General features: G+C 32.1%; 1 protein-coding gene across 3 annotated transcripts in view; it reads right to left on the reverse strand.

Annotated features, from left to right (window-relative positions):
• Positions 1–26,244, reverse strand: part of LOC125055126 (lysosome membrane protein 2-like) — a 78,139-nt gene that overhangs the window by 36,788 nt on the left and 15,107 nt on the right. Inside the window, exon 1 of one of the 3 annotated variants that reach the window (XM_047657379.1) lies at positions 14,415–14,943. The exons of the other annotated variants lie outside the window; for them this stretch is intronic. Coding sequence (XP_047513335.1) covers positions 14,415–14,664 — 250 coding nt within the window. The 5' untranslated portion in view covers positions 14,665–14,943. Of the gene's footprint in view, positions 1–14,414; positions 14,944–26,244 lie in introns of those variants that run through there. 3 annotated transcript variants of the gene reach the window in all.

Raw genomic sequence — 26,244 nt, forward strand, 5'->3', positions numbered from 1 at the left:
TCATCATAGCAGACGGAAAATATTAAACAATGTTACGAGAGTATTTCCTGCAATTTTGATTTGAGATACTGGGGCCGTGGGGCACAAGTGCACGCGTGCTAATCAAAGATTTAAGTTGGCATCTAGGAAGACAATGTCGGTCACCCCAGATCTGGTCCTTTTATAATTGTGTATTGACAAGATTGCAGGGGCCAATAGAAGTAGGTACAGACAATGAGAAAGGTATTATTTGTATAAAGCAAGCTTTTTATGCAACACACCCGATCGAAGGCTTTCCCTATATCCAAACTCTTTTCCTATTGCCCTTTTATGTCTAAGGTATACAAGAAGGTCACCAGCTGAGCAACCATGATGTAAACCGTATTGACAATCGCTAATCAGCTGGTAATCTACCCCTAGGCCTTTGATTGAAATTAGAGTGCTTTACTTAACTTCTCGAACGAGTTTCGATGACATGCAAATTATCTTAAACGAATACAAAACCAACATCAAATATACTTTTTAATGTACGCAAATATAATTAAATTTATGCGTCCACGACGGTTAAATGACTGTAGAACGTGACAAATCTATAATAATTATGATGTAATATTTAATAGAAAAATCTTTCGAATTACGATAATACCACAGAGGTATAACAACAAAAATAATGTTATAATAATTGATAGAGATTAGAGCCTAGTGGCTTCTGCGGTCGACTCTCATACATCAGGTCGTAGGTTCGAACCCCGGCTGTGCACCAATGGACTTTCTGTCTTATGTGCGCATTTAACATTCGCTGGAACGATGAAGGAAAACATCGTGAGAAAACCGGCTTGCCTTACACCCAAAAAGTCGAAAGCGTGTGTCAGGAACAGGAGGCTGATGACCTACTTGTTTTTATTTACTTTTTTATAATTTATATTTATAGTATAAGATGTATATGTATATCTGAATGTTTAAATGATTGAATAGATGGACGGACAACGGCCTTTCAGATAAAAGATGGCGCCTTCTATTAAAGCGGCTTTAAATCGTAATTTTCACAATAATATTTCTTTATTGCTAATAGATTTTATTGAAATGTATTTCAGTATTCCCAGTTAATTACGACAACGTGAGTAGTCAAATTGCCAAAGTACCAAATCATCATAACACATTAAGCTGTAACGTCAATGAAACAACATCTCCGCTAAGATTTCTTGGAACCGGATTATTAAATCTTGAGGTAACGTTATATTTTTTCGAACATATTTTGATGATTTTGATTTTGAGTTCATATCAATGCTAAACAAATTATGTCGCTAATCTTGAAGCAAGTTTAGGTAACGTTCACCTACTTATCTCTTCCCTAACATTATCACAGTCATTCAATTCTGGTTTGTACTCACAGCATGGTTTGGTTGAAACAACCATGTAAGTCTGTATCTTTATTTTAGTAATAAGTCTCAGTTTTCTATTTATCTTTATAATGTATTTTGTAGTTAAGTTACAATTTCATTAAGCAATTGGAAGAGCGGAATACCGGCCTCCCTATACTCCAATATCTGCTAAAACAATGTAACTTGTTATTGAATAAAGACATTTTGAATTTTGAAAAAAAAAAACTTTATAATACATAATTGAAACATATGTTGTAAACCTTAAAACATTTGGTAGTTATTAGTTAGATTATAAAAATTTACAAAATATTAGAATTGATAGATTTATATATATAGATATAGAACGCAAGCAAGGATTCTGCAAGGGTCAAGTCTAGGTAGCAGGAGTCTCGTTGTATCTCGAATTGATATGATACTAGCGGACCCGACAGAAGTTGTCATGTCTTAAATATGAATATTGATTTCGAATTGGTATAATTACAAATATTTCAGAAACAAAGTGGTTATTATTATTTTAATGCTTTATGCTTTATTATTTATGATAGTTTTGTTGGTATTCCGACACGGGAACAGATGTATTTTAACAATATAATAACTCCGATCGCAGCATTTGTTTTAAAGGATATTAATTTTTCTTACATCCTCTTTGACGATATTTGCAGCACGCATTCTGTCAATATTATGTCAAACGCCAAAAGGTTACATCAAAAAGTATGAATTGTAAAATAAGGATTCATTTTTATAAACATATTTACATAATAATCTGTATAAAATCTAAATCAGTTGTTTTAGTTTATTAAAATGTACATACAAAAATTATATGGTTTCGTTCATAAAAACTTAAACAGCGTGAAGTGTGTGTGAATATCCTTACATAGTTAGCTTATAGTTAAATATTGGAAACACGCCATATTTAAAAAAATTAAACAACTTAATAGTTTATATAGGAATTTTATGTTTAAAAATATTCAAGCAAAAAACCTGTTCAATTAATTACTGGTTCCAAATCTTGTTTTTCCATATGTTAGTATAGGTTAGTTAAAACAAAGCTTAATTAGAAAAATAATACACAGATAATGTTCAAGGCTTTCTACTAGTAATTATGCTGTTTAAGAAGTCTACTGCCGGGATAATTTGAATACAGGTTGTTTTTAAGTGATTAAGGGTCCAATAAAAAATTATATTTTCATATTTGGTTATGTTTGTTACTATAACTATATTGACATTAACGGTGTCATCCCTTACTCATTCCTAAGGTCTAAAACCAGACATATTTTCCAAAATCCGTCTGCAAAAACCAACCTCTCTTTCTGACATCTCTCTTTCGAGTTCTTGGTGATGAAAACGAAGCTGGATATATTCGGTAGTGGGCTGAACAATTTGAAGTAAAGAATTGTTACGTGCCTAATCTCGTACCTAATCCGCTGTTTTTCTGGTATTTGTTTCTGCTTAACAAACATTTCTGGCATTGTTATTTTTATTGTATTTTTTATTTATTTTATATCATTTATGTTTACCTAAATTGTCATGCATTTTAGACAAAAGAGTTTAACATATACCATAGATATAGTATATAAACCTGAATAAATAAATAAATATATTTGATATGTCTAGTCTGACCTCGTCATATTTTAAAATAATGCTTTGTGAGGATTCTGTAGTACTAGGAAGACAGCGAATCACGTCACGTTGACATTATAACCATAAATCACCTACTGTATCATTTTCTTGTCTTTAAAGAATTAAAAAAATATGTCCTAAAAGTATTCTACAGTTTTAAAATAGATCTATTGATATTTTCAGACATTTTATATCAATTCCAATAAGAACTGAAAATAAGGCGGGTCAAATTTGACAAATAATTAATGGTACCGTAGTAACGTTTTAATTATTTTAATAAATTTTAAAACTAGTTTAAACACGTGATTAGCAATGTTTCACTGTTAATTAAATTTAATTTATTCAACATGTGGTACAAAACGTGACTCGTTTTTGAGAAGCAGACGGTTCCGCAAAAAAAAATTCCATTGGGAGAAAAACAACTTATTATTTACTGGCTTGGTATATATATAGTAAAAAACAGAGTTTAAATACCGTCTTCGTTGAGATAAAAAATAAAAAATACCAATGATGTCTGAAGACACGTACACATAATGGGGCGAAAACTAGCGCTTGGGTTTATCTCTTGTAGGTATGCTAATTTTCCATTGGAAAATTCACAAACTTTTTGTACTTCTATTTTAAGTCCAAATTTTTTTAATATTAATTGTGCGACTGTCGGCTTTGACAGGTATGAAATCGCGAGATCTGGCACTGATAATTTTTTTTATATAACTATGCTTTAGTGTGGTTTTTATATATACTGAGAACAGTTTTATGAGTCGCTGACGCGTCAGTCTCTTGCTGACCCAGAAAAATATAGTAAATGCGCATTTATATTCGCTAAAGGTTTTTTAACTAACTGCTAAAAAACTAAACTAAGGGGGTTGTTAATTCTGCGTGTATTTTTTGTATTTTCAAGTGGTCTCCATCCGTGGATCGATTTGTATGATTCGGAGCTTACTTAGGTTTAAATAATTCTCATTAAAACATACAAGTGTCTTACATTTTTTTTAATACATGTGTAAAGTGAGACATCATGGAACATCACGATCTAACCTGACTAAAGACTAATAAGTAATTTAAGTCTAACTTAATTTACTAATAAGGATATTTAACATAAGACAGTGTCCAAAACTTACAGTCTCTAATAAATGGAAGACACTCTGTTCTTGTGTTCTATTTTTTTTTCACTTACCACATGTGTTTAACATGAGAAAAAAAACATAATAGTAAAATATATCACACCACGCTGTTGCATTAGAGTCCGTCCACCAAAACCTTCGGCGTATTCGAAACGGTTCTGCTACTATTTCCCGTATCTCAGGAGGCAAGCTGTTGTCAAGACTCGCGAAAAAGGTTATATTATTGCGACCGCATTTGGTTCTGATTTTAAATAGATGTATATGATTGGTGTTATGCCGGCTACGTGTGGAATTGAAGTTAGAAGTTTTCTTACAATCTTCCAAAAAACAATCCAAATATACATAAAATTATCGTTTAATTCAAAATCAATAATTGTGAACAAAAAATATTGTAATTTAATACTTTTTAGTGCTCTTTGGAGTCGGTTCTATTTTTTTAAGGAATTTAGTAATATTACGTTGGAAACTATAAACGAAAAATCAAGTCTTATATTTAGATAAGATTACATCATAATAGCTTATTAATCAAATAGTTAAAAAATATACTTAAACCATTAATAAGTTTAAATGAAAATTTTCCGACGTTTTTATTAATTCTCTATCACGTTATATTTTATAGTTTAATATTTTATCACGATTTGGCGAAATGCACGTTTTTATTTAATGATAATTTTATTATTTTAACGATATATTTAAGTATCATTTAAAGTATATTTTTGTGAAAGTAAATTTAATAAAAATACGATTTTTTTGGGTTTTTTTAGTCCATGAAGTGATACAGCAGGAAATATTTTTTTTTTTTACTTGTCTGCCATTGCCTGAATTGCATTTGATCTGATTGATAATACATATCTATAGGATAAATTATTAAAAAATAAAACCGAGGGATCCAACACGGCTGTGGGTACCTGCATGTTGCACCACGATGTATTCAAAAAATTGTTACGGCTATCAAACTATTTAATCACCTTCCTAGAAGTTAAAGATCACTACCGTGTGATGCTTCCAAGGGGAAAGTGATGAAATTTTTGAAGGCAAGGTATATTAAGGTATTTATTGTGCGGGCGATTATTTAGACCATAATTTTGATAACAATTATAAATAACTCAACTTATTATTATGACATGTTAATGTTCTTATTATGACATTATGAAAATTAATATGACATTTGCATGCCTATTTTTTTATTTGGCTGATTGTGCGGATTTTTATTATTAATCGATTTAAATGTACCACTTTCTTTGCAAACAAACGATTTATTTATTATTTACTTATTTATTCAACAGGAAATGACTCTTGAACCTCCAATTAAAACCTAACTGGAGCTTCTCCAAATCGTTTTGGTAAATAAATAAACCTTTTTAGGTCTTGGCCTCAGATTTCTGTATCTGTTTCATGATAATTTGTCAATCTATTAGGCACACGCCGTCCTTTTCCTTCACCGTTCGAGCGAATGTTACATACGCACATAGAAAAAAAATCCATTATACAGCTGGGGATCGAACCTACGACCTCAGGGATGAGAGTCGCACGCTGAAGCCACTAGGATTCTGTATAAGTTTGGTGATTCGTTTGTTCTTTACAGAGGAAGATGATATTAGAATCCTTAGGTAGATACTAGCATAGGTAGGTAGCATATTATCGTTTTGCGTTCTAGTGACTATTTACCGTAACTGGAATAGTACATGCATATTCAATAGATAATCACTGTTATTGATTCATTGAAGTAATACCAAGGAAATCACGCGTTTGAAACATCTGCTTATGCCTCACGTGAGTGTGACCATCTTAATGGAAATAACATATTGTTAACACACTTTATATAACGTAAACCTTTAAAACGATACACTATATTATAGTCTTTAGGGAGCGTTCAAGTCTTTTGGGAATTGAATTATTGACATTTGGACATTGAATTACTCGTTATTGTTATTATTATTTTCGACTTCCCAGTACTTTACAGCACATAATGGTAAATTTTAGGTATAAAGAGGTGGTCTGGGTGGTCACGAAACGTTTTACTATTGGGTACAGAAAAACGTTACGGCGCGTTACATGGGGAGGGGGTCAAGAATCTCCAGAAATTGCGTGACGTAATACTTGAACGCTTCCTAAGCTAATTAGCAAAAACACCTTAAAGTTTTACATTATAGATAAGTTGCGATAATTTCTACAAAATGAAACAGATTGTATGATGCGTTAGCTGTCAAAAAGTGTTATAAAGTAAAGAATGAAGTGCCGGCTAAAGTCTATTGTTCGGTTTTAAATGGCTCGCGGTAAGTCGACCATATGACGTTGAATAAATAATTTACTAGGTTTAATGTGGTGTATACTAATAAACTATTCTTAGTAATTTGAATAAATAATTAAACGATTATGTGCGGTGATCCCTCGAATTGTAACTTTTCTATGAAATTGTTTATTTGCGTAGAATAAAGATCTCCTGACGATTTCTTGTGATCAATCGTAAGATTTTTTTCTTAAATGAATTAGTGGGCATAGCGTACCTTAAGTTTAATATAATAATCTATAAGACAACTACGAAAACCTCACAAAATTTGCTTGTACATATATCAAAATCTGTTTACTATTTAAACACATATTTTTAACTGATTACCCGAAATATAGCATTAGGGTACCACAGTTTGTTTCGTCGAATTAATAATAATAACGCTTTATTTACATCAACAATAACTCAAAATAGGTTTGTAAAATTTTATGTTTATAATGACCAAGTTTTGATTAATAGGACGAAGTGTTTTCGCATTTACGTATAAACTTAATAAAGTCTCTTTGTTATTTGTATCTGGCTGGTGATGGCATAAAAAAGTCCAAAAACTAACTAACTAACTAACATATATAATGTCATATAGAGAAACTATAGTATTGAGATCATGTCTTTATCTACGAGATAAATATTCATTAAAGACATGAGTTATGTAACATAATATAAGTTAAGTTACATTTTTTAGTAAAAAGCCAAAATGAGCCCTTTAGTTTTTACCACACTCATAAATTGTAATTTAACATTCTCGTTTCCGATAATGTCCAATAACATAAAGTTACTTAGATTTACGAACTTGTCAATAAGTCAAGTTAGTTTGTTGTTAATCCAGCGTCGCAGCGTCCCAATGTTATTTTTGTTATACGCTCATGTTTTAAACAATTTGAACGTAATTTTAACAAGCCGGCTTTTTCTCTCGGCCTACTCCCTCTGTCTTCTTTGCCGATGAGTAGGGATGCCTACAAATTCAAATTTAATGACGTGGAATAACTGATACATGTATCTTATGTTCCATAATAAACATATTTTATTTTTTTATTTCTAATTCTTGCTTGCAAAAAAATTTACAAAATTCCTAATATAAGAGAAGAAAATGCGCAAATTTAATATGACGGATGTAGTATGATATTTTTTCTATTTATTGTATCATTTAAAAATAGTTAAACTTAAAATAGGAAATAAACCTAATACCGGTTTAGCGACCTCCAAATTAAATCACACTAAACAATAATAATAAAACGTTTTATTTTTAGCTTTTTTATGGTAAAATCCTACTCACAGTCGTTTATCTATAAGACTTAATTATAATTAACCAGTTATAAATATTGTAATAAGTGTGACAGAGTGCCAATTTGTCAATCATTAGAAACGGTACACATTAGCTTGTGGCTTTATCGCTTAAGTTTAAGCATTTGACGATTCAATCAACTGTTAAGTGATATATACATATTATATATCACTTAACTTATATAGACCATTATTATATAGCGTTAGATAGCGCCTAGTATGATGAGTAAAACAGGCAAGTTAAAACGCATAGAATCTTCATTCTTCTACTTCCAGTGTGTTAATTTGATTGTTAATGGACAGGTGGTAGACTGCAATCTCTTTGCCTTGAATTAATTGGTTTACTTTTTACTAAAGTATTATAATATTATTGTAATGAATGAACACGCTTCTGTGGAAGTAGAAATGGTGACCAATTTGTGTTCCACCTTCACATACATATTTACATTACATATGTATTTTGTTCAATAAAAAATCTAACAAGAAACGACGTGACTCTCATTCCTGAGGGTTAAATTTGAACCCCGGCTATACACAATTGGACTTTCTGCATATTTATACGGTTAATGAAGACATTGTGACTTCTCTCGCTAAGTCTGTCTCGCGTACGTCAAAAAGGAATTAGATTTTGTCGGGAACAGAGTACGTGGCCTACGCTTACGGGCCATTGCAAGTCCATTCAACAAGTTAAGAAGTTCATTTTTCTACCTGCTAAGTCATATTAAATAGAAGTTACTTCTTTTAAATATAATATATTCTTTTATACATATAAGCAAGATCCACCAAGCGTAATAAGAACAAAGATTTTAATAACATTAATTGTTCCCGCGCAGTGACAAATTATATAAAATGACCACAGATTAGTAAGTAACGACCTTAGCCGTTAAGTATGTTCTAGAAGAGACGTTGCGAAATAAAGAACCGACCCTGAGTTGTTAATATATGCATATCTTTATTTAGTTGAAAACAAACTATTACAACAACGATATATTTTTTATCAAGTATTCGTATACGATGATGTCAGACGTATACGTAAAATCGAATAGTTAAAAGAACAGTAATGACAACAGAAAACTAAGGAGAATTCGCACGACAAGTTAACGTGAACGAATACTCGACGAGACTATAGTAAAGATCGAACGCATAGATTTTCCATTTTGTATAGTTTAGTATCAAAATTGTATACACTCTGCTCAATTTTCGACACAAATATGTATATTTACTGTTCACGATTTTACGTTTCGTACTAAGGGTATGTATGGACCACGCAGGTCCCATAGACTGCAAAAAGAACCAATAAGTCCTTTCTCAACCAACTAAAGACAACCTCAAGTCAACTATCATTTAGAAAGCAAGATTGTTGCAATATTACTTGAAATTGAGTTTTTATTGTTTGTTGCTTAACTTTTATATAAATTCTATCCGTCTTACTTTGACGATCATGATAATAGTTTGAATAAAGCAAGTTTTTAGAACGTCTTAATATTGTATCAGTCATGTTTAGTGATTGATCAATATTAAGATCATTATCAATCAATGGATAAATATAAATAAAAACCAAATTTTGTTTGCAAGATTTCATGTCACTATTTTTTGCTAAATCATTTCAAATAACTTATTCCTTATGGGTTGAATTTTCGGTACAAATAGTTTGGGTTTGGATGGTGATGACTTTGATCTACGTGACACTAATTTTAATGAGCAGAGGGTCATCCCATACTGAGTCATGGTGTCATAATTTTATTTTATTTGATAATTACGTGATTGTTTGAAATCTCATGAGGATAAATGACGCTTAAGTTTGGTCAAAAGGAAACGAATCAGAGTTGGGACTTACGCTAAGTGTGACTCCAGCCCTGCGATTCTGTAACTCACTTCACGAACTCACACAGCGGTTTTCGCATCGGCGGTCGCTCTCAAATCAGTCGGGAAGCAGTCATTTTATGATTTGGCATTCTGAAAAGGTGGGAGCTTGTAGTTTATTGTTTATCAGAATGCCAAATCATAACATGACTGCTTCACGACTGATTTGAGAGCGACCGCCGATGCGAAAACCGCTGTGTGAGTTCGTGAAGTGAGTTACAGAATCGCAGGGCTGTATGTCAAAAACGTTAGTATTTACAAGGTCTCTTACTTAAAATGACAAATATAATTAATTTTAACAATGCTATGATAGAACGTGCTATACATTAAGTTTCTTAACATCCAAACAAATTGCTTATGTCGAGTCAAATATTGCATAAAGTTAATTAACCCATAAGTTATTGGCCCAAATTGGGGTATTTGACCGTTAAGTTTTGGCCTTAACCGTCGAACAATCTAGATGATTTCGTATTGCCTCGTGATAGTATGGTGAGAGGAATTTTGCAACCGCATGGCATAATAATGTAGGGTGTGCATTCAGTTTTCTGAATCATTACGTACTATCCATTATATTCTGTGGTATAACTATTGACATTTAAACACTTGAAACAACAACCTTGGACCTACTGGAAAGAGATGTATAGGACGACAAAAGAGATAGACAGATGAGGTATTAGAACTAGCGGGGGAAAACTGGATGAAGGTTTCTCAAGACTAAGAGAATTGGAAGAACTTTTACCCTAAAAAGGGCTATACATATTCTAGAACACTAACAAAACCAACCAATTAGAACTTGTACCAACATCTATACTAAGTAATGTAAAGTAAACAATTATCTATAGGTATATATATATAAAAATGTTATGTTGGTTTGTGTACGCTTCAAAAACTCAAAAAGTTCTGCACCGATCGAGCTGAAATTTTAGCATGATATATAATCTGCATCAAGAATTGTTTTTATCATTGGTGTCATTATTTTTTTCCACAAGTGTTGGAAAATTAAACTTATATGAAATGTTTTCTTTGTTTTGTTTCTCATTTCTCAACCATTCAATACAAAGCTTGGCAGCTAACAGCTAGTTATCAATTAAGTTTTAATAATATTTAGTTAAAATCTGATTTTACAAAACATAGTCTATGATATATGTTTATATTTACAGTGTATATTCGCGCTTTCCGGACCCATGCGACTTCTTCAATACAAAGAGTCCCCTCGTTAGTTGTATGCTGCGATATTGCGGGCTTCTAGATTGTGAGGAAGTTGCATGGATCTGGTAAGCGCTGGGCCTTCTTAAGTTCTCTTGTTATTATTACACATGTAATTCTAAAGCATATCATCATGATCATAGAACAATGACGGATTTGAAAAAATCCAAAATCGCCGTTTTATATTTGGATACTACATTGGCTACATATTACGGCTACATAAAAAAAAAAACAAGTGTTTTAAATTTCAAATTAATCAGTCGGTAAAGTGACGGATTTGATAGAAACATGTAATTTTCTATAAAACTGTATAATTAAATGTTATTATTTTTATTTTGTTTGCTTGTATGCTAGTTTTCATAATAACAGAATATGAATTAAAATAGTTATAACAAAAACTAACATGATTATATTATTTGAAATGGCTGCCCTGTAAAGTTTACTATTTGCGAGATCCGTCACTATTCTACGACTATGAAGATATGTATATTCATAAGTATCTGATTGTCCTCCTTGTAACGTGTGAGAGCAAAAATAAAATAAAATAAAATCTATTTTTCATTCAAAATGTTATCAACAACTCTTGAGTATATAAACTAAACATTTAATATATTATAAATAAAGAAGGAAACGTAAACGATCAAAGTGTTGACAAATTTTGATATATTCATAAATTAATCGTTTGAACGATCGTTTCTTATAATGTCATTTGAGCCTGTTGCAATACTCGATATCAGAAAGGTCTAAATACTTATACAATGTTTACCTAATACAATTAGTCATGAAAAGTAATGTCTGAAGATTCTGATGAATACCAGATTAAAAGTCCGGCAACGCACGCACAAGCCCTCTGGCATTGAAAGTGTCCACAGGCGGCGGCATCACTTAACATTAGGTGAGCCTGCCCATTTGCCAAACAAAATTTAAATGTTATATACATTTGTTTGTCGTACTTAAAAAAATGACAAGATTAATAGCTTGTCAGACAAAAATTGAAACTCCCTAAACCTATAATTAATTAACCTATAAAGTATAAGGAAACAACATTATCTTATTCGTAAACAGTTTAGATCCGGAAGACATACCTGCATGTTAAAACAGCTATGCTAATTTGTATTACCCATGATTCATTAAAAATATCGAGATCAAAAGTCGAGTATAAAGTTCAAAACGTAGTTTATACTTTTATCGTTTTAAGTATTCGTGGACTCGGGTTTTTGACAGCTCAAACGTACCAAACTATTTGTATACTACACATACAGAACATTTAAACTTGGCTGCATCTACTAAGGAACCAACTGTAGGCACCAAGTTGTATTCTAAAAGCAGCTATGGCAGTCAAACTATTTAATCAACAACTCCAGGGCCGGATTTAGAGGGCAGCCTTGCGATTCTAATTCTTGCGATAAGGAGGGAGCTTGTAGTTTATTGTTTATCAGAATGCCAAATCGAAAAATGACTGCTTTACGAGTTATTTGAGCGCGACCGCCGCTGCGAAAACCGCTATGAGAGTTAGAAAAGTGAGTTACAGAATCGCAAGGCTGATAACCTCGGGGCAATAAAGGAGTCGAGGCCCCGTAGATCCAAATTATTTTACAAATAAATTGAACAGTCGACTTTTTCAATCAATAATTTATTGTGAAACCAAGTTAATTTAGTATTTAACTAACATATAAAAATATAAATACAGATCAATGATTTCTGGTTATATAATCATGTTTGTGCAAAGGTAAAGGTAGGCTCAGTGAAAAAAAATATTAAAATTTGTTTACTACTAGAGTAAAAAAACATATTATTTCCGTAATCTATTGGGGGCCCTATTTTGTGGGCCCTGGTTGCCCTCCACTAAATTCGGTCCTGACCTCAGAAGTTCCATACCCAACTGTAATAATTTCAAGGAGATGACACGGTGCTTTTATAATACGGATGAGTTCTTACATTACAACTTCTGACACGGACGTATATTTTGACATTAAATTTAAACTATTTTTAATTATAGTTTGCCATTTTCATGTCTGTGGGGTATTTTTGTATCCCTACACACCACTTTCTTTGCAAAAAAAGGAATTAATATTTATTATTGTATTCGAACGATGCTTCCAAATGCCAAATTTCCAATAGCTTTTGCTTTCCATACATAAACCGATGTCCCTATACGATACTTATTGACTTTTATATAGATATCTGTAGACCAAAAACGGTGATCAACTGGCTTTAATCGTAACTATCATTCAATTAGAGATAAAACAAAAACCTAACTTAGCTTATTCAAGAGTTCTTAAATCTTAGTGACACACACTTATGGAAACGAGAATGTTATATTACAATATATGAGTGTGCGAAAAGCTAAAGGTCTTGGCTTTAAGTGTGCGATGATTTCTTCTAATTATTAACTAAATATATGTAACTTAACTAATGTTAGGTTACATAACTTTAGCAAGAAGATATTTAAACAAGCAACCACAAACTTTTTATGTGTTCGTTATCTTTTATTTCATCAAAAGAAGATACACGTTGTTGCCTTCGTAACGTCTGATATAGTAAAGAAGAATTATTCAAAACAAAAGAAGATCGACCCCCAACCAGACATCCTCCCCTAACTATCTTTATAGCCGCCCAATTTTCGGTGGTTACACCAAGAATGCTCCTAGCAAATTTGATCACGGAACTGCTAATTTAAACGCAGGGTTAGAAGAAATTGCTTCAGTTATGAATGTGCACATCGCTATAGGCATTTTATTAAACCAAGGAATAATCCTTGCGTCTTAAAAAAAAGATACGAATATTGCGAACTTTCGTCATAGCAAACTTGTATGTAGCTTAAGACGTCCAAAAAGTATTTCCATACCCTGATCAGGAATAACGAGAATGTTGAGTAATTAACGGTCCAATTAGACTGATAATTAAGAAGAAAAAATAAAATATCACGACATTGAGTAAATCCCCACAAAGAATAGAGCGAGTGGAGTATGAGATCAGCTTTGCATGACTAACGGCCGCTTTTAATACTTGATCTATAATTTATTTCCAATCGAGATTTTCGCAAATTTAGATTGATAAATCTCAAAATTCGAACTGTCGAATTCAAAGATATTTTACAAAAAGATTCATCGATCGGTTATTGAAAAGTATTTTATGAGAAATGGATTGAAATATCAATCTCTAAGTATTAATTGCATTGGGATTGAGTATAGAAAGCGGAAGTAAGCCGAAACAAAGATTCGCCGAGAATCGAACGCAAAATCTCCGGATAACTTAACTACGGAGGCGATTGTCTAACTAAAATGATTTGTTACACCGTTTCAATAATAAACCTATTTTTTTAAATAAACATAGATTATAAAATTGAATTATTATGACATAAACAACTTTTTTATTTAATAGATTTTGTAACTGTTGCCTCATCTATAATGCTTAAATTTATATTCTACGACTCGTCCGCGAATATTTACGACTGATTTTCTTTGTTGTGATCGTGAGACAAATACTATAAGCGTATTAACCAAAATTACACAATTCCGTTGTTTAAAAAGTATCATTGTTTTCACTACTTAAATTGAGCGGTAGCCTATCTACCGTCAAACCGAAAAGCAGTTGAAAATTTTTTGACTAGAAAAAAAAACAATTTATTAACACAAATTATCTGATTTAATTATTATAATAACTTACGTTTCGGCTGCCGTGTAATACGCCCTTTCTTCCGCCTCTCGAACAATCTGTTAATAATGGCATCCTTCCTTTCATTAAAGTCCAACTCATCGTATTTATTCAAGTCCTCACACTCCGAAAAGTTCGCTTCAAAATTCACTGACTCGATATTTTTCAATCTATTATTTGTAAAATCCCTTAATTCCCGCTCCGTATTCCCTGAATACGGTCTTCCCGTGACACGGCCCCAAAGTTGAACTATATCCTTCATTTTACGCACTAAGCATAACGCGGACGGATTTTTCCAGTACACTAATGTCTTTTTTAATTAATATAATCGCATATGATTCTGTAATATTCGTAATAACACGGTTTTCAAGCGTTTGTCACGATTACACTAAACACATAAATCACAAAATAAGAATCACGATTTATTAGCTGTGAAAGAAATGTCACATTCTTTTCCCGCGCAATCGCATGCCACAGATAACGCACGTTTTTTTTTATTCGCGTTGACTGCACTGGTCAACGGTCAGCATGTAATGAAACCTTCGTTCATGATATGTTCCGTTTATATATTTCGCACAAGGAGGCTTAGCGTGGATGACGTGTGAGAACTGGTTTTTTTAATTAATACACAACAATAGATTAGTGTTTTATAAAGAAAGACATGGCTTGGAGGATCAGAGTCAAGTTTTTGGGTTACCCGGATGTGAATTGACCTAAGATAGAAGATGGATTTTGCTAATTATTCATTTGTTATTTCCTTTTGTAATACATAGAAAAAAACATTTTCGTTTTATTTATCATCATATTCAGCAATATATATAAAATTTGTAAATATTAAAAATCTTACCTGGGGTAGTTTTTTTTTTATTATAAACTAATATAATTAAATCGAAATTTCTAGAACAACCTTAATTACATTTACCAAACACGACTCGGGTCTAAAGTCATGCTGACTAGTTAAAATAGCAAAAGATTTTTATGATAAACTGATGCGCAAAATCACGGATTTAATTTATTACCATCAACAGTTTTTATAGCAATTTTTGCAATAAATATCCCGCACGGTACACGCAAAGGTTCATAAAAACTATGAAAATCAACGGACAATTATGTTTTTTTAATTATGTATTTCCCAGTCTGGTTTTATTGTTATAGACTGAACGAATTAAATCTGTAAAATTTACGATAAATTTTATGACACACTGGAAATGCCCTTGATACGGAATTCTACTCAACTCTTTATTGAAAAATAAACAATTTTTTTTTTATGTTCTCGAAATAAAGAGCAGTCTTGGCTTAGTGGCGTCAGCGTCCCTCTCATCCCTGAGGTTGTAGGTTCGATCCCCGGCTGTGCACAAATAGACTTTCTTTCTATGTGCGCATTTAATATCCGTTTGAACGGTGAAGGAAAACATCGTGAGGAAGCCGCCTTGCCTTATATATTATATTAGACCCAAAAAGTCGACGGCCTATGTCAGGCACTACTTCCCTAAATACATAAATCTGAGGTCCGGACCTAAAAAGGACCACTGATTTATTCATTTTTTATTTTAAGTTATTAATGTATACGCTTTTAATGGTTTAATTTATTGTACCAATTCGTAATCCGAAAACAATATTATGAGATATAGCGAGTTCAATTCTTATTAAATTTAATTGCGTTTATTTTTAATTCAAAGATTTATTTCTAATGATTGATTAATTGACGTCATTATAAGTTGTTATAACCGGTTCTATTTCGATAGTAAAAAATTAATTTCATGCAGTTGTTTCCTTTTAAAAGACTCTGTAAATGATGAATCTTGCCCTGCAGCATATGTCGCTGTATCACAGCGGGAAAGTATTAGTACATAATACGCGTTGAATTAGCATATAATACCTACGTTTAAAGAAAAAAGTGAGGCCTAGTGGCTTGCGTGCGACATGTCCCTGAGGTCATAGATTTAAACCACGGCTTTCCAATGGACTTCTGTCTATGCGCATTCAACACTCGCTCGTACGGTGAAGGATAACATCGTGAGGAAACCGGCATGCCTTGGTCACAAAAATGCCTACGGTGTCTGGTGTAGTAACTTGTCTAGAAAAAAACAAATGATCACGAAATAGATACTTAAAAGGCGCCACTAGTTTTTTGAAGTGAAATTTCTTTAGGTGCATGAGGGTAAAATTTTTACGGATACGTCACGAAGATGTGCAGCGTTTTTGTCAAAGAAAAGTGAGAGAGCGATTGAGACCGATTGAGAGAGTGAGAAGAGCGAATTACCTCATAGACATTCTATTTTTAAAATTAAAATTTCGTAAAGAGAATTTATGAAATATTAGTAGGTATCTTATGCAAAATAATTTATTGAAATCTCAAATGACGAATTGTAAATTAAAATGCCACGTGTTTTTATTATCGAAGATATACATTAAATTTATTATTTGTATTAATTTTCGACACTTTTAATATTTTAATGACAATTTAATTCATTAAATTCCTAACATACGGTCTTCCTTTTTCCCTACCTCTAAGTCTCGGAAATCTAAAGTAGATTTTATTTAGAGTAAAGATTTGTATAAATATGAACAAGAATTAAAAATTAGTTTGCCAAAGAACTTCTGACATGTCTACTTTGTACGCACGCACTTTTTTTTAAATGTTAATTAACACTTCTTTTAATTGTCATTTTGACAGACAGTTGTCTATTATAATATATATGTCTGTCAGTGACTTTAAAATCTATTAAAACCAAATCTAACCCCTTGCTTCCAAAATGGCGCATTTACCGGTAAAAAAAATGGTCGTTGCTGAATTTATAAATATGATTGTTTAAAGTAAAAAATTAATTTAACAACCGGTTCAATTATTCATTCTTTGAATTTTCTCTTTGGTAATGACATTAATTTATAAACCGGTAACCCGGTTAAAGACCGACTGAACTATACGTATTTATCGATTCGAAAGTGTTCTTCTGTAATTATTAATTGTTCTAGCGATCCTCGCGAACTTCGTTTCGCCTATAATTTTTTTTCTTAGCCTTCCTGTTTTAGTAGCTACATACATAGATATAGAATATTATGCTATGTACATAGAAACTCAATTTCCAATTTCATTAACATCCTCAGAGTTCGTAGAATTTATAAAGAAAAAATACTCGAATTGCTCCAACCGTTTAGCAACATGTTTTGCGATTAATTTTTGTTTATATAGATTATTCTGTATTAATTATATAAAAATCTGTCATTCAATTGTGATACTAACACAAATAGATATTGAGTTAGATATACGATTGGTAGAATTAGAATAGGATGTAATATGTTCTTTATGTTATCCAAAGCCATTTTAGTTTTTAAGTCTAAAATGGTCCAAAACATAAACATACAGAATTTACAAGACATAGTAATAATAATAATTAAAAATTGATGAATAGAAATAAAATAGGATATTTAGATGTAAATTGATTATTTTGTAATAAATATTCAATGAGTACTGAAATCTTATTTATTCCTTAACAGTACTTTACTTCTAAGCACTTCAGTGAGAGACCAAACAACGATTAAAGAAATTAGTTTTATTAAAAAATTTGAGGGTACTTGGTAGGTCAAAATCAATTTTGCCATAAGAGACTCAATCTCGTTTCGTTTCTAAATTTATTTATTTATACGTGCTAAAACAATGTGTATGCTTAAAAAATACAAGAAAATATGACATCACAAAATTAAACACACATACACATCAATTATATTAAAACATAAGTAATCTAAACATTAAAAAATAAATAATATTAAAACTAAAAATTAATAATAACTAAAACTAAAAGAAAAAAAAAGGTGCGTGTACTTATGTACGCGCGTAAGAAGTTATACTTCTTTGGCATTATCTATCTATATATATATAAAAATGAAACCCGTTTTCCGTTGTCACGACATAACATGAAAACGGCTTGACCGATTTGTCTGATTCTTTTTTATAATATTCCTTGAAGTACGAGGATGGTTCTTACGGAGAGAAAAATTAAAAAAATTTAGTGAAAAAGTCTAAAAACAAAACTTTTCTATATTCCCATACAAAATATTCGTAATAATATTTAAAGGTAATTTGAACTTTAATACCATAATATCATAAAGTTCAAGTGTTAGTGGAGGGGTTCCGGGAAGGTAAATTTATATTTTTTGACATAATGTATTTGTTGTATTATCAACTTTCTTTTTTTTATCTTACTAGCTAGACCGGTGTCCCGAATAGCAGAATAAGTTTTAAAATAAAAATAAAGAATCGACTGTTAGGCGGTACGATGTTCGCCAGGCCAGCTAGTTAAAAATAGTTTTTGATTGCATGCAAATAATTAATTACAATTAAAAATTGAAAATTTAAAAAAGTGCTGTGTCATCATGACAATTCACGGCCACAAATCAATGAAAACGATGAAGAAATGCCATGAAGTGGCCTTCGAATGTCTCTGACCTCAAAAGAGTGATCGCTGCCTTGCGATTCTGTAACTTACTTTTCGAACTCTCACAGCGGTTTTCGCAGCGGCGGTCGCGCTCAAATCAGTTGTGAAGCAGTCATTTTATGATTTGGCATTCTGATAAACAATAAACTACAAGCCTCCTTATCAGAGTTACAGAATCGCAAGGCAGGACAGAAATTTTGTGCTGATGAAGAGATAATCGTCGAAACTGAAGCCTACTTTGAGCCTAAAGACAAATCGTACTATTAATTTATTTATTTACACTTTATTACCTTATACAAAAACATACATATACAAAACATTAAAAAGCAGGTTAAGTACATAAGTTATAAGACAACGGGCGGCCTAATCGCTTACAAACAATTTCTTCCAGGCAACCCTAATATGGAACAATAAAAAACACCCACAGAGGGTAAAGTACAAGAAGTGCATAAAGAATTAACAAAAAAAACTCAAAATAACACGTAACTATAACTAAATAAAATAAAGTAGAATCTAAAGAAAAAATGATAATAAATAAAAATAAAAAAAATAAAATTTAAATGCCAATCAAAAGGTTAACTGAGTCACAATAACTATTACGTACTATTAAAATGGTATCGAAAAATTGAATGAACGCTATAATCGTTGTCGTTGTTGTTTAACATATGCCTACAGCGAATTGTATCTTATTTCGGCCATCCAATGCGCAGAGGTGATAAGAACTTGGATAAACTGCCCTGCGATTCTGTAACTCACTTTTCGAACTCACACAGCGGTTTTCGCATCGGCGGTCGCTCTCAAATCAGTCGTGAAGCAGTCATTTTATGATTTGGCATTCTGAAAAGGTGGGAGCTTGTAGTTTATTGTTTATCAGAATGCCAAATCATAAAATGACTGCTTCACGACTGATTTGAGAGCGACCGCCGATGCGAAAACCGCTGTGTGAGTTCGAAAAGTGAGTTACAGAATCGCAGGGCTGATCGTGGTTGGTAACACAGAAGACATCACGTGGCCGTTCACCAACCAGATGGACCGATCAAGTGAAAGACTCATCGTCCTCAAAACTGTACACTGTCATAAAAGACGCGCTGGACCGAAACCGGTAGAAACAGATAGTCTACTCCAGACGCTTTATGGCTAACCACGACATGAGCTGCCGATTAAAGAGAGAGATAGTAGTAGTAGTAGTTGAATAATCAAATCAAATTCTATCAAAAAAGGTATTTACTATGTTAGCCTTTGCACTACTAGTTACTTCGCACCCTAAACAAACCGTGTATGTTAAATTTTTACTATGGTAACAAACGCGGTATCTTCTATAATTCCCCTTACTCGGTCTGGTTTTGAATTAAAGAAAATAAATATATAAAATTCACGATGTTCGTTCCCATACTTCTCAGAAACGGCTAGACCGATTCTTATGAAACTTTTTATGCATATTCAGTAAGTCTGAGAATCGGACAACATCTACTTTTCATCTCCCTTAATATTAAGGGTGGTCCTGTAATTTTATTTTTTAGACAAAACTTTTTGTTTTTATTTTTTTATGATACAGCATAAACATACAACCCATAATTGTCACCCCTCTACGATCCACCCCTATTTTTTATTAAAGTACGTAGTTATTTTTATTGAACTAAAAAAATGTTTCCTAGAAATAATATACATGGCAAAACCACGTTTGCCGGGTCAGCTAGTATTGTATATAATATTTGTTTATCGACTGCGTTACTTATAAACTAATAACATAAGCCGGATGTTATTTGATTTATTACGCTAACCGCCCCTTTGCCGATCATTAGTATACCTTGTAGATGTGGAAGGAATGTCTTATTAAAAAAAGCTAAGCTGAGTGCAGTACCTAGTGGCGTTAGTGTGCGACTCTCATCCCTGAGGTCGTTGGTTCGATCCCCGGCTGTGCACTATGTTGTTCTTTTTATGAGCGCATTTAACATCAGTTCGAACGGTGAAAGAAACATCGAGAGGAAACCGCCTTGCCTTAGACCTTTTGGTCGGCGGCGTGTGTCAGGCACAGGAGGCTGATCACCTACTTGCCTGCCCATGATCATCTAGATCATGAAACAGATACAGAAATATGAGGCCCAGACCTAAAAAGGTTTATTTTTATTGTAAACGCTTTTAATGGCTTAATTTATATTATGAGTTATAGTGAGTTTAATTCTAATTAAATTTGATTACGTTTATTTTTAATTCAGAGATTTATTTGTTATGATTGATCAATTGACGTCATTATAAGTTATAACCGGTTCTATTTCGATAGTAAAAAATTAATCTCATGCAGTTGTTTCCTTTTAAAAGACTCTGTAAGTGATGAATCTTGCCCTGCAGCATATGTCGCTGTATCAAAGCGGGAAAGTATTAGCGTTTTATGCATATATATGTTTTGGTTAAGTGTTAAGTTAAGATACGCTCTTTTCTTGAAGGAAGGGTTCTACTCGAAAGTCGAATTAGATTGGAAATACAACGTGTGTCAAAAGAAAGTTCATATTTAGTTAATCGATTAAAAAAAAAGTAAGTCGTGTATCAAAAAGTGTTAATTCATTATTAAAATACACATTTTGGGAATGTATTTTTTAAAATAATACCGCGGCACTCATTTAATCGAACAATAAAATTACTTTTGACAGGTGGACTCAGTGATGGCCGCCATTTCGTGACGGATATTTTGTTTCAATTGCGCCGGAGAAGTCGGCTTATTAGCGTAGACTTCAGATTAAAGATAAGAAAATATCGTTCGTATGCCAAAAATGTGGATACATAAAAAAATGGATCAGGAGAAAAATAGGTTAATAATATGAGGTTTATCTTATAACGAAGGGGGAAAAATATTATTTTTAACACATCGATTCATACTTATCATAGATTTTAATACAACCGATTCTTGACAGATTTCGTGATTTTATTTCAAATAATAATTTGCAGTTTTAAAACTTTCCGCTAACCAATAATAAATAAAATAAAGTAATTCAAGGAGTTATAAAATAAGACTGTAACCGCTTGCCGTCATTGGGTATTTCCGATTTTCGATTGAACCGTGCAAACCTTAGGAACTTTCCACTTATCCTGAGAAACCTGATGAATCTATTCTCGTGTTTACGATATCTAAGTCGAAATTTGATTTTTAAGTGACGAAGTATCAATTCAATAAATTCAACGAATAAATTTGCGAACAATTTTACAAACATTGATATTAACCATTTGTTTGCTATGTGAGTTTCGTTAATAATAATTTAGATAAATAATTAAAGAATAATTATAGTACCAAACATGTAGTAACAAAAATTAAATAAATACAAAAACTGCTACGCGTACCTTCTACGCGTGTCTCCCAGAACGGACAAGCGTAGGCACAAACTACCTAATAATGCGTGCTATTTGGTCCAACGTTTTTTCTTCTTGGCCCTTCCATCTTAAAAACTAAATTTTCACTGATTCAAACAACATATCAACCTGACCAATGCTGAAACGGAAAGTATTCTTATTGTGCAACAGTATTTTAATTATAAAATTGTAAGTGTTACGTAGAAGTTTTGGCAAAAATATAGCAGACGATATACCATGCGTATTAGCAATGGTATAGTAGCAAATTTACTCACGGTATTAAAGTTAATGCAATTAAATAAATAAATCATTAGCACAACAACCTTTTTAGGTCTGGGCCTCAGATTTCTGTATCTATTTCATTTGTCGATCTAATAGGCAAGCAGGTGATCAGCCTCCTATGCCTGACAATCGGCTTTTTGGGTCCGTTCGAGCGAATATTAAATGCACACATAGAAAGTCTATTGGAGCACAGCCGGGGATCGAACCTATGAACTCAGAGAGAGTCGCACGCGTCGAAAATGTTGGTTAATCCAAATTATGATATAAAAGTCATGGATATGAGAATAACACCTGCATAAAATGTTTATTTGTTTGTTTTTATAAGTTATAATGGTAAGTGGTATTTTAATAAGATACACTCTTAGATGTGGAAATACCCTATTGGTTAACTGGTAACACGCGTTTACCCAGGTATTCCCAACATATATAATTAACTTTCTTCTGAGTTTGTTGTAAGTGCCAGTTTTTTTATAGAACATCGGGAAACGCCTAGGAAACTAACCTGATGTTCAGTACAGATAGATAGATACATGGACACTCAATGTCTGAGGGCTCGCGAGTACGCTGCCCGCCTTTTAAGAATTGGTAAGCTGTTTTCTTGAAGGACCCTAAGTAGCGTTCGATTGTCGAAAATGGTTGCATCTTGGTTAAGACAGGACTCCAAATCTTAATCTTAGGGTGAGATCTATAGTGCGCACTTGGACTTTGCTCAGACTTTACTTACGAAAAACACTAAGGTTAAACTATGATTTAGTATATTTATAGACATTTTAACGGTGAGATTAAGCTAAGCTCAAGCTAAGACAGAAATTGATGTTTCATTTCATGCAATACCTTCTTTATTATCCTTTAAAAAAGTAAAGAATGGTTGTAGTTAAGTCTGAGCAAACTGCAAAGTCTAAGTGCGCACTATAGATTTCACCCTTAGAGACACCCAGTGACTGGCTGACTGGCTTCACAAACGATGACAGATGAATGCCCTTTACCCTAATAAGGGGACAAAGACTAAATAGATAAATAAAGATATCACCTAAATATATGTGCAATCCATTTTTTTTTTAAATAGAATAGGGGGCAAACGGGCAGGAGGCTCATCTGATATCAAGTGATACTGCCGCCCATGGACACACTCAATGCCAGAAGGCTCGCGCTGCTTCGTCAGAACAATGTCGGATTTGAAAAAATCCAAAATCCACTTTTTTGGATACTACATTTCAAATTAATCAGTCGGTAAAACTGTGTAATTTAATGTTATTATTTTTATTTGGTTTCAAAACAAACCCTTTTGTTTGCTTCTATGCCAATTTTCATAATAACAGAATATGAATTAAAATAGTTACGACAAAAACTGATATGACTATATTATTTTGAAATGGCTGGCCCTGTAAAGTTTACTATTTGTCAGATCCGTCACTATTCTACGACTATGACGTAATGTCTGTCTAGTAAAACCTTAGTATATTTTTTCTTCTAATTATTCACGTTGTCATAACAGAATGATTGCTTCTTTATTGTTATTGATTTATTGATTCGTTTATAATTATATCTTGAAGAAAAAACACGTTAAATAGTCCGCGGTAATATTCCATGTAATAATTGCATTAAAATTGGTATTTACATATTTTTTACATTAAGTAATGATTTTCATATCTAGCTATTATTTAAATTACTATATTGTACGCACAAGGGCGGAGTTACAATTCGCGTTATATAGGCAAAGTTAATATTAATAAGATCGAAATAATTTATTTGCAAGAATATTGTACAGAAATGTTATGGTGGTACAATCTAAAGTTTGCATATTCTGCCACACATAATGGCGTGCAAATTTATCGTAAAAGGCATTTACATAGTTACATACATTATGAGTAATATCATTATAGTCAATTCTTATTAAATAAATTAATAAATATATCATTAATAGAATAATATTTTTTTCCAAAAGTACAAGACATAATAAGTCGATTTTTAAAAACTCTAGTAGTGTTTAATGTATTTGGTAAATTATTTTAAACCCTGATTGCTTCTTCTAAACCTTTTGTATAAAGCTGTTTTTCCTATACAATTACAGATAATTTTTTAGCACAGCCATTTTCTCCCCATGTCTACTTTGACAGATGTGTATTCCCGTTGACTTAAAAATATTTATGTTCTTGTAAGCGAATAAGGACATTTCTATAATATAAAATATTCATACACAAAAGAGATACAATTTTTAGCTTCTTAAACATAGGTACGCAACTATCAAGATTGTTTCTGCTCTAATACACGATTTGCCTTAATACATTTTTTTGTTGTACAAATACTATTTAATAATATCAATTAACTCTTTAACCTGCACTATTACCAGTTCCAGGACGGAATCCCGAAATCCTTGATTACTCAGACTAGGACAATAAAATGTTTTTGTAAATTAATTATTCATTTTTAATTATTATTACATATATAGGTTAAGAAAATCGATTTTCTTTAAAAAAAAATTTAAAATCGAGATTTTAACTAACAAATAAAAATAGGGTTTGTGATGTATGCTGTATCATAAAGAAATAAAAACAAAAAATTGAATCTAAAAAAATAAAAATACATAGTAGCCGAACCTCAGACTTACTGAATATGCATAAAAAAATTCATAAGAATCGGTCGAGCCGTTTCGGAGTAGCATGGAATAAACATTGTGTCACGAGAATTTTATAAATATAGAGAAGAGATTAGGTTAATGTTCTTATTATGACATTATGAAAATTAATACGACATTTGCATGCCTATTTATATATGGCTATATATATAATTAATCGATCTAAATGTAGCACTTTCTTAGAAAATATATGTATCATTATAATTTTTATTAACAATACATTTTGATAAGTAGTGAGCGCGCCAACATTTATTTCTCAATACACGATTCAATACTAGCAAAAGTTGTGAGGAAACCGAGAACATAAACCCAAAAGTATTATAAGAATGTATATATAAATTCTGAAGGCTGACTAATGACTATCCCCTTGCCTCGTGAGGTGATCAACAAATAGATCATAATTATATCAAATCTATGGAAAGTTTATGCATTCGTTATGGCATTGACATTATCCCACCGATGCGTAATTGACGACTATCGCTAAGGATACGCTTGAAAACTCAAAAGCTTCCCCAGTGAAGGCCAAAAATTGTTTGTTGTTTATTAATTTACGAAAGGATATCTTTTATAGACTGCAAATTAATGCAAAGCCGGTCGCGTTGAAAAATAATTGAGGTCTTCGGCCTAAAATGGGTGATGATGATACATAGATATATTAAAGTGAACCTAAATTAAGTAAATAAGATACATTGAAATAAATAACTAACCTTAACATATAATAACTAAAATATATTATTAAAAGATGTCCCTGTAGGCAAAGTTCCGAAGATATTGACAGCGTTCCCCCTTTAAATAGCTAGACTAATTCTTTGTCCGTGGTAGCTGCCAGATATTCGGTCTCCTGTGATGTCGACTAACCTTTTTGCTATTTCCATAGGATATATAAATAATAAATAAAGACTCATTGTTTAGAAATGTTACATTACTACTGTTTTAATTATGTTACAAAATAAAGATAGAATCGTCAAATTAAAACTATGAAAGTGGTAAGCCAATTATAAAGATATGGGTTACGAGGCCACACGCCAATACCGTCTTATTACATATAATTGTCTTAGAAAGCAATATTTTCACTACCTAACTGCATCATATTTTATTAATTCTCTCCGATATTGCGCTTTTCCCGTAGTATAAAATCAATAAAAAT

This window comes from Pieris napi, chromosome 13, assembly GCF_905475465.1.
Source record: "Pieris napi chromosome 13, ilPieNapi1.2, whole genome shotgun sequence".
In the NCBI taxonomy this organism is placed as follows: Eukaryota; Metazoa; Arthropoda; class Insecta; order Lepidoptera; family Pieridae; genus Pieris; species Pieris napi.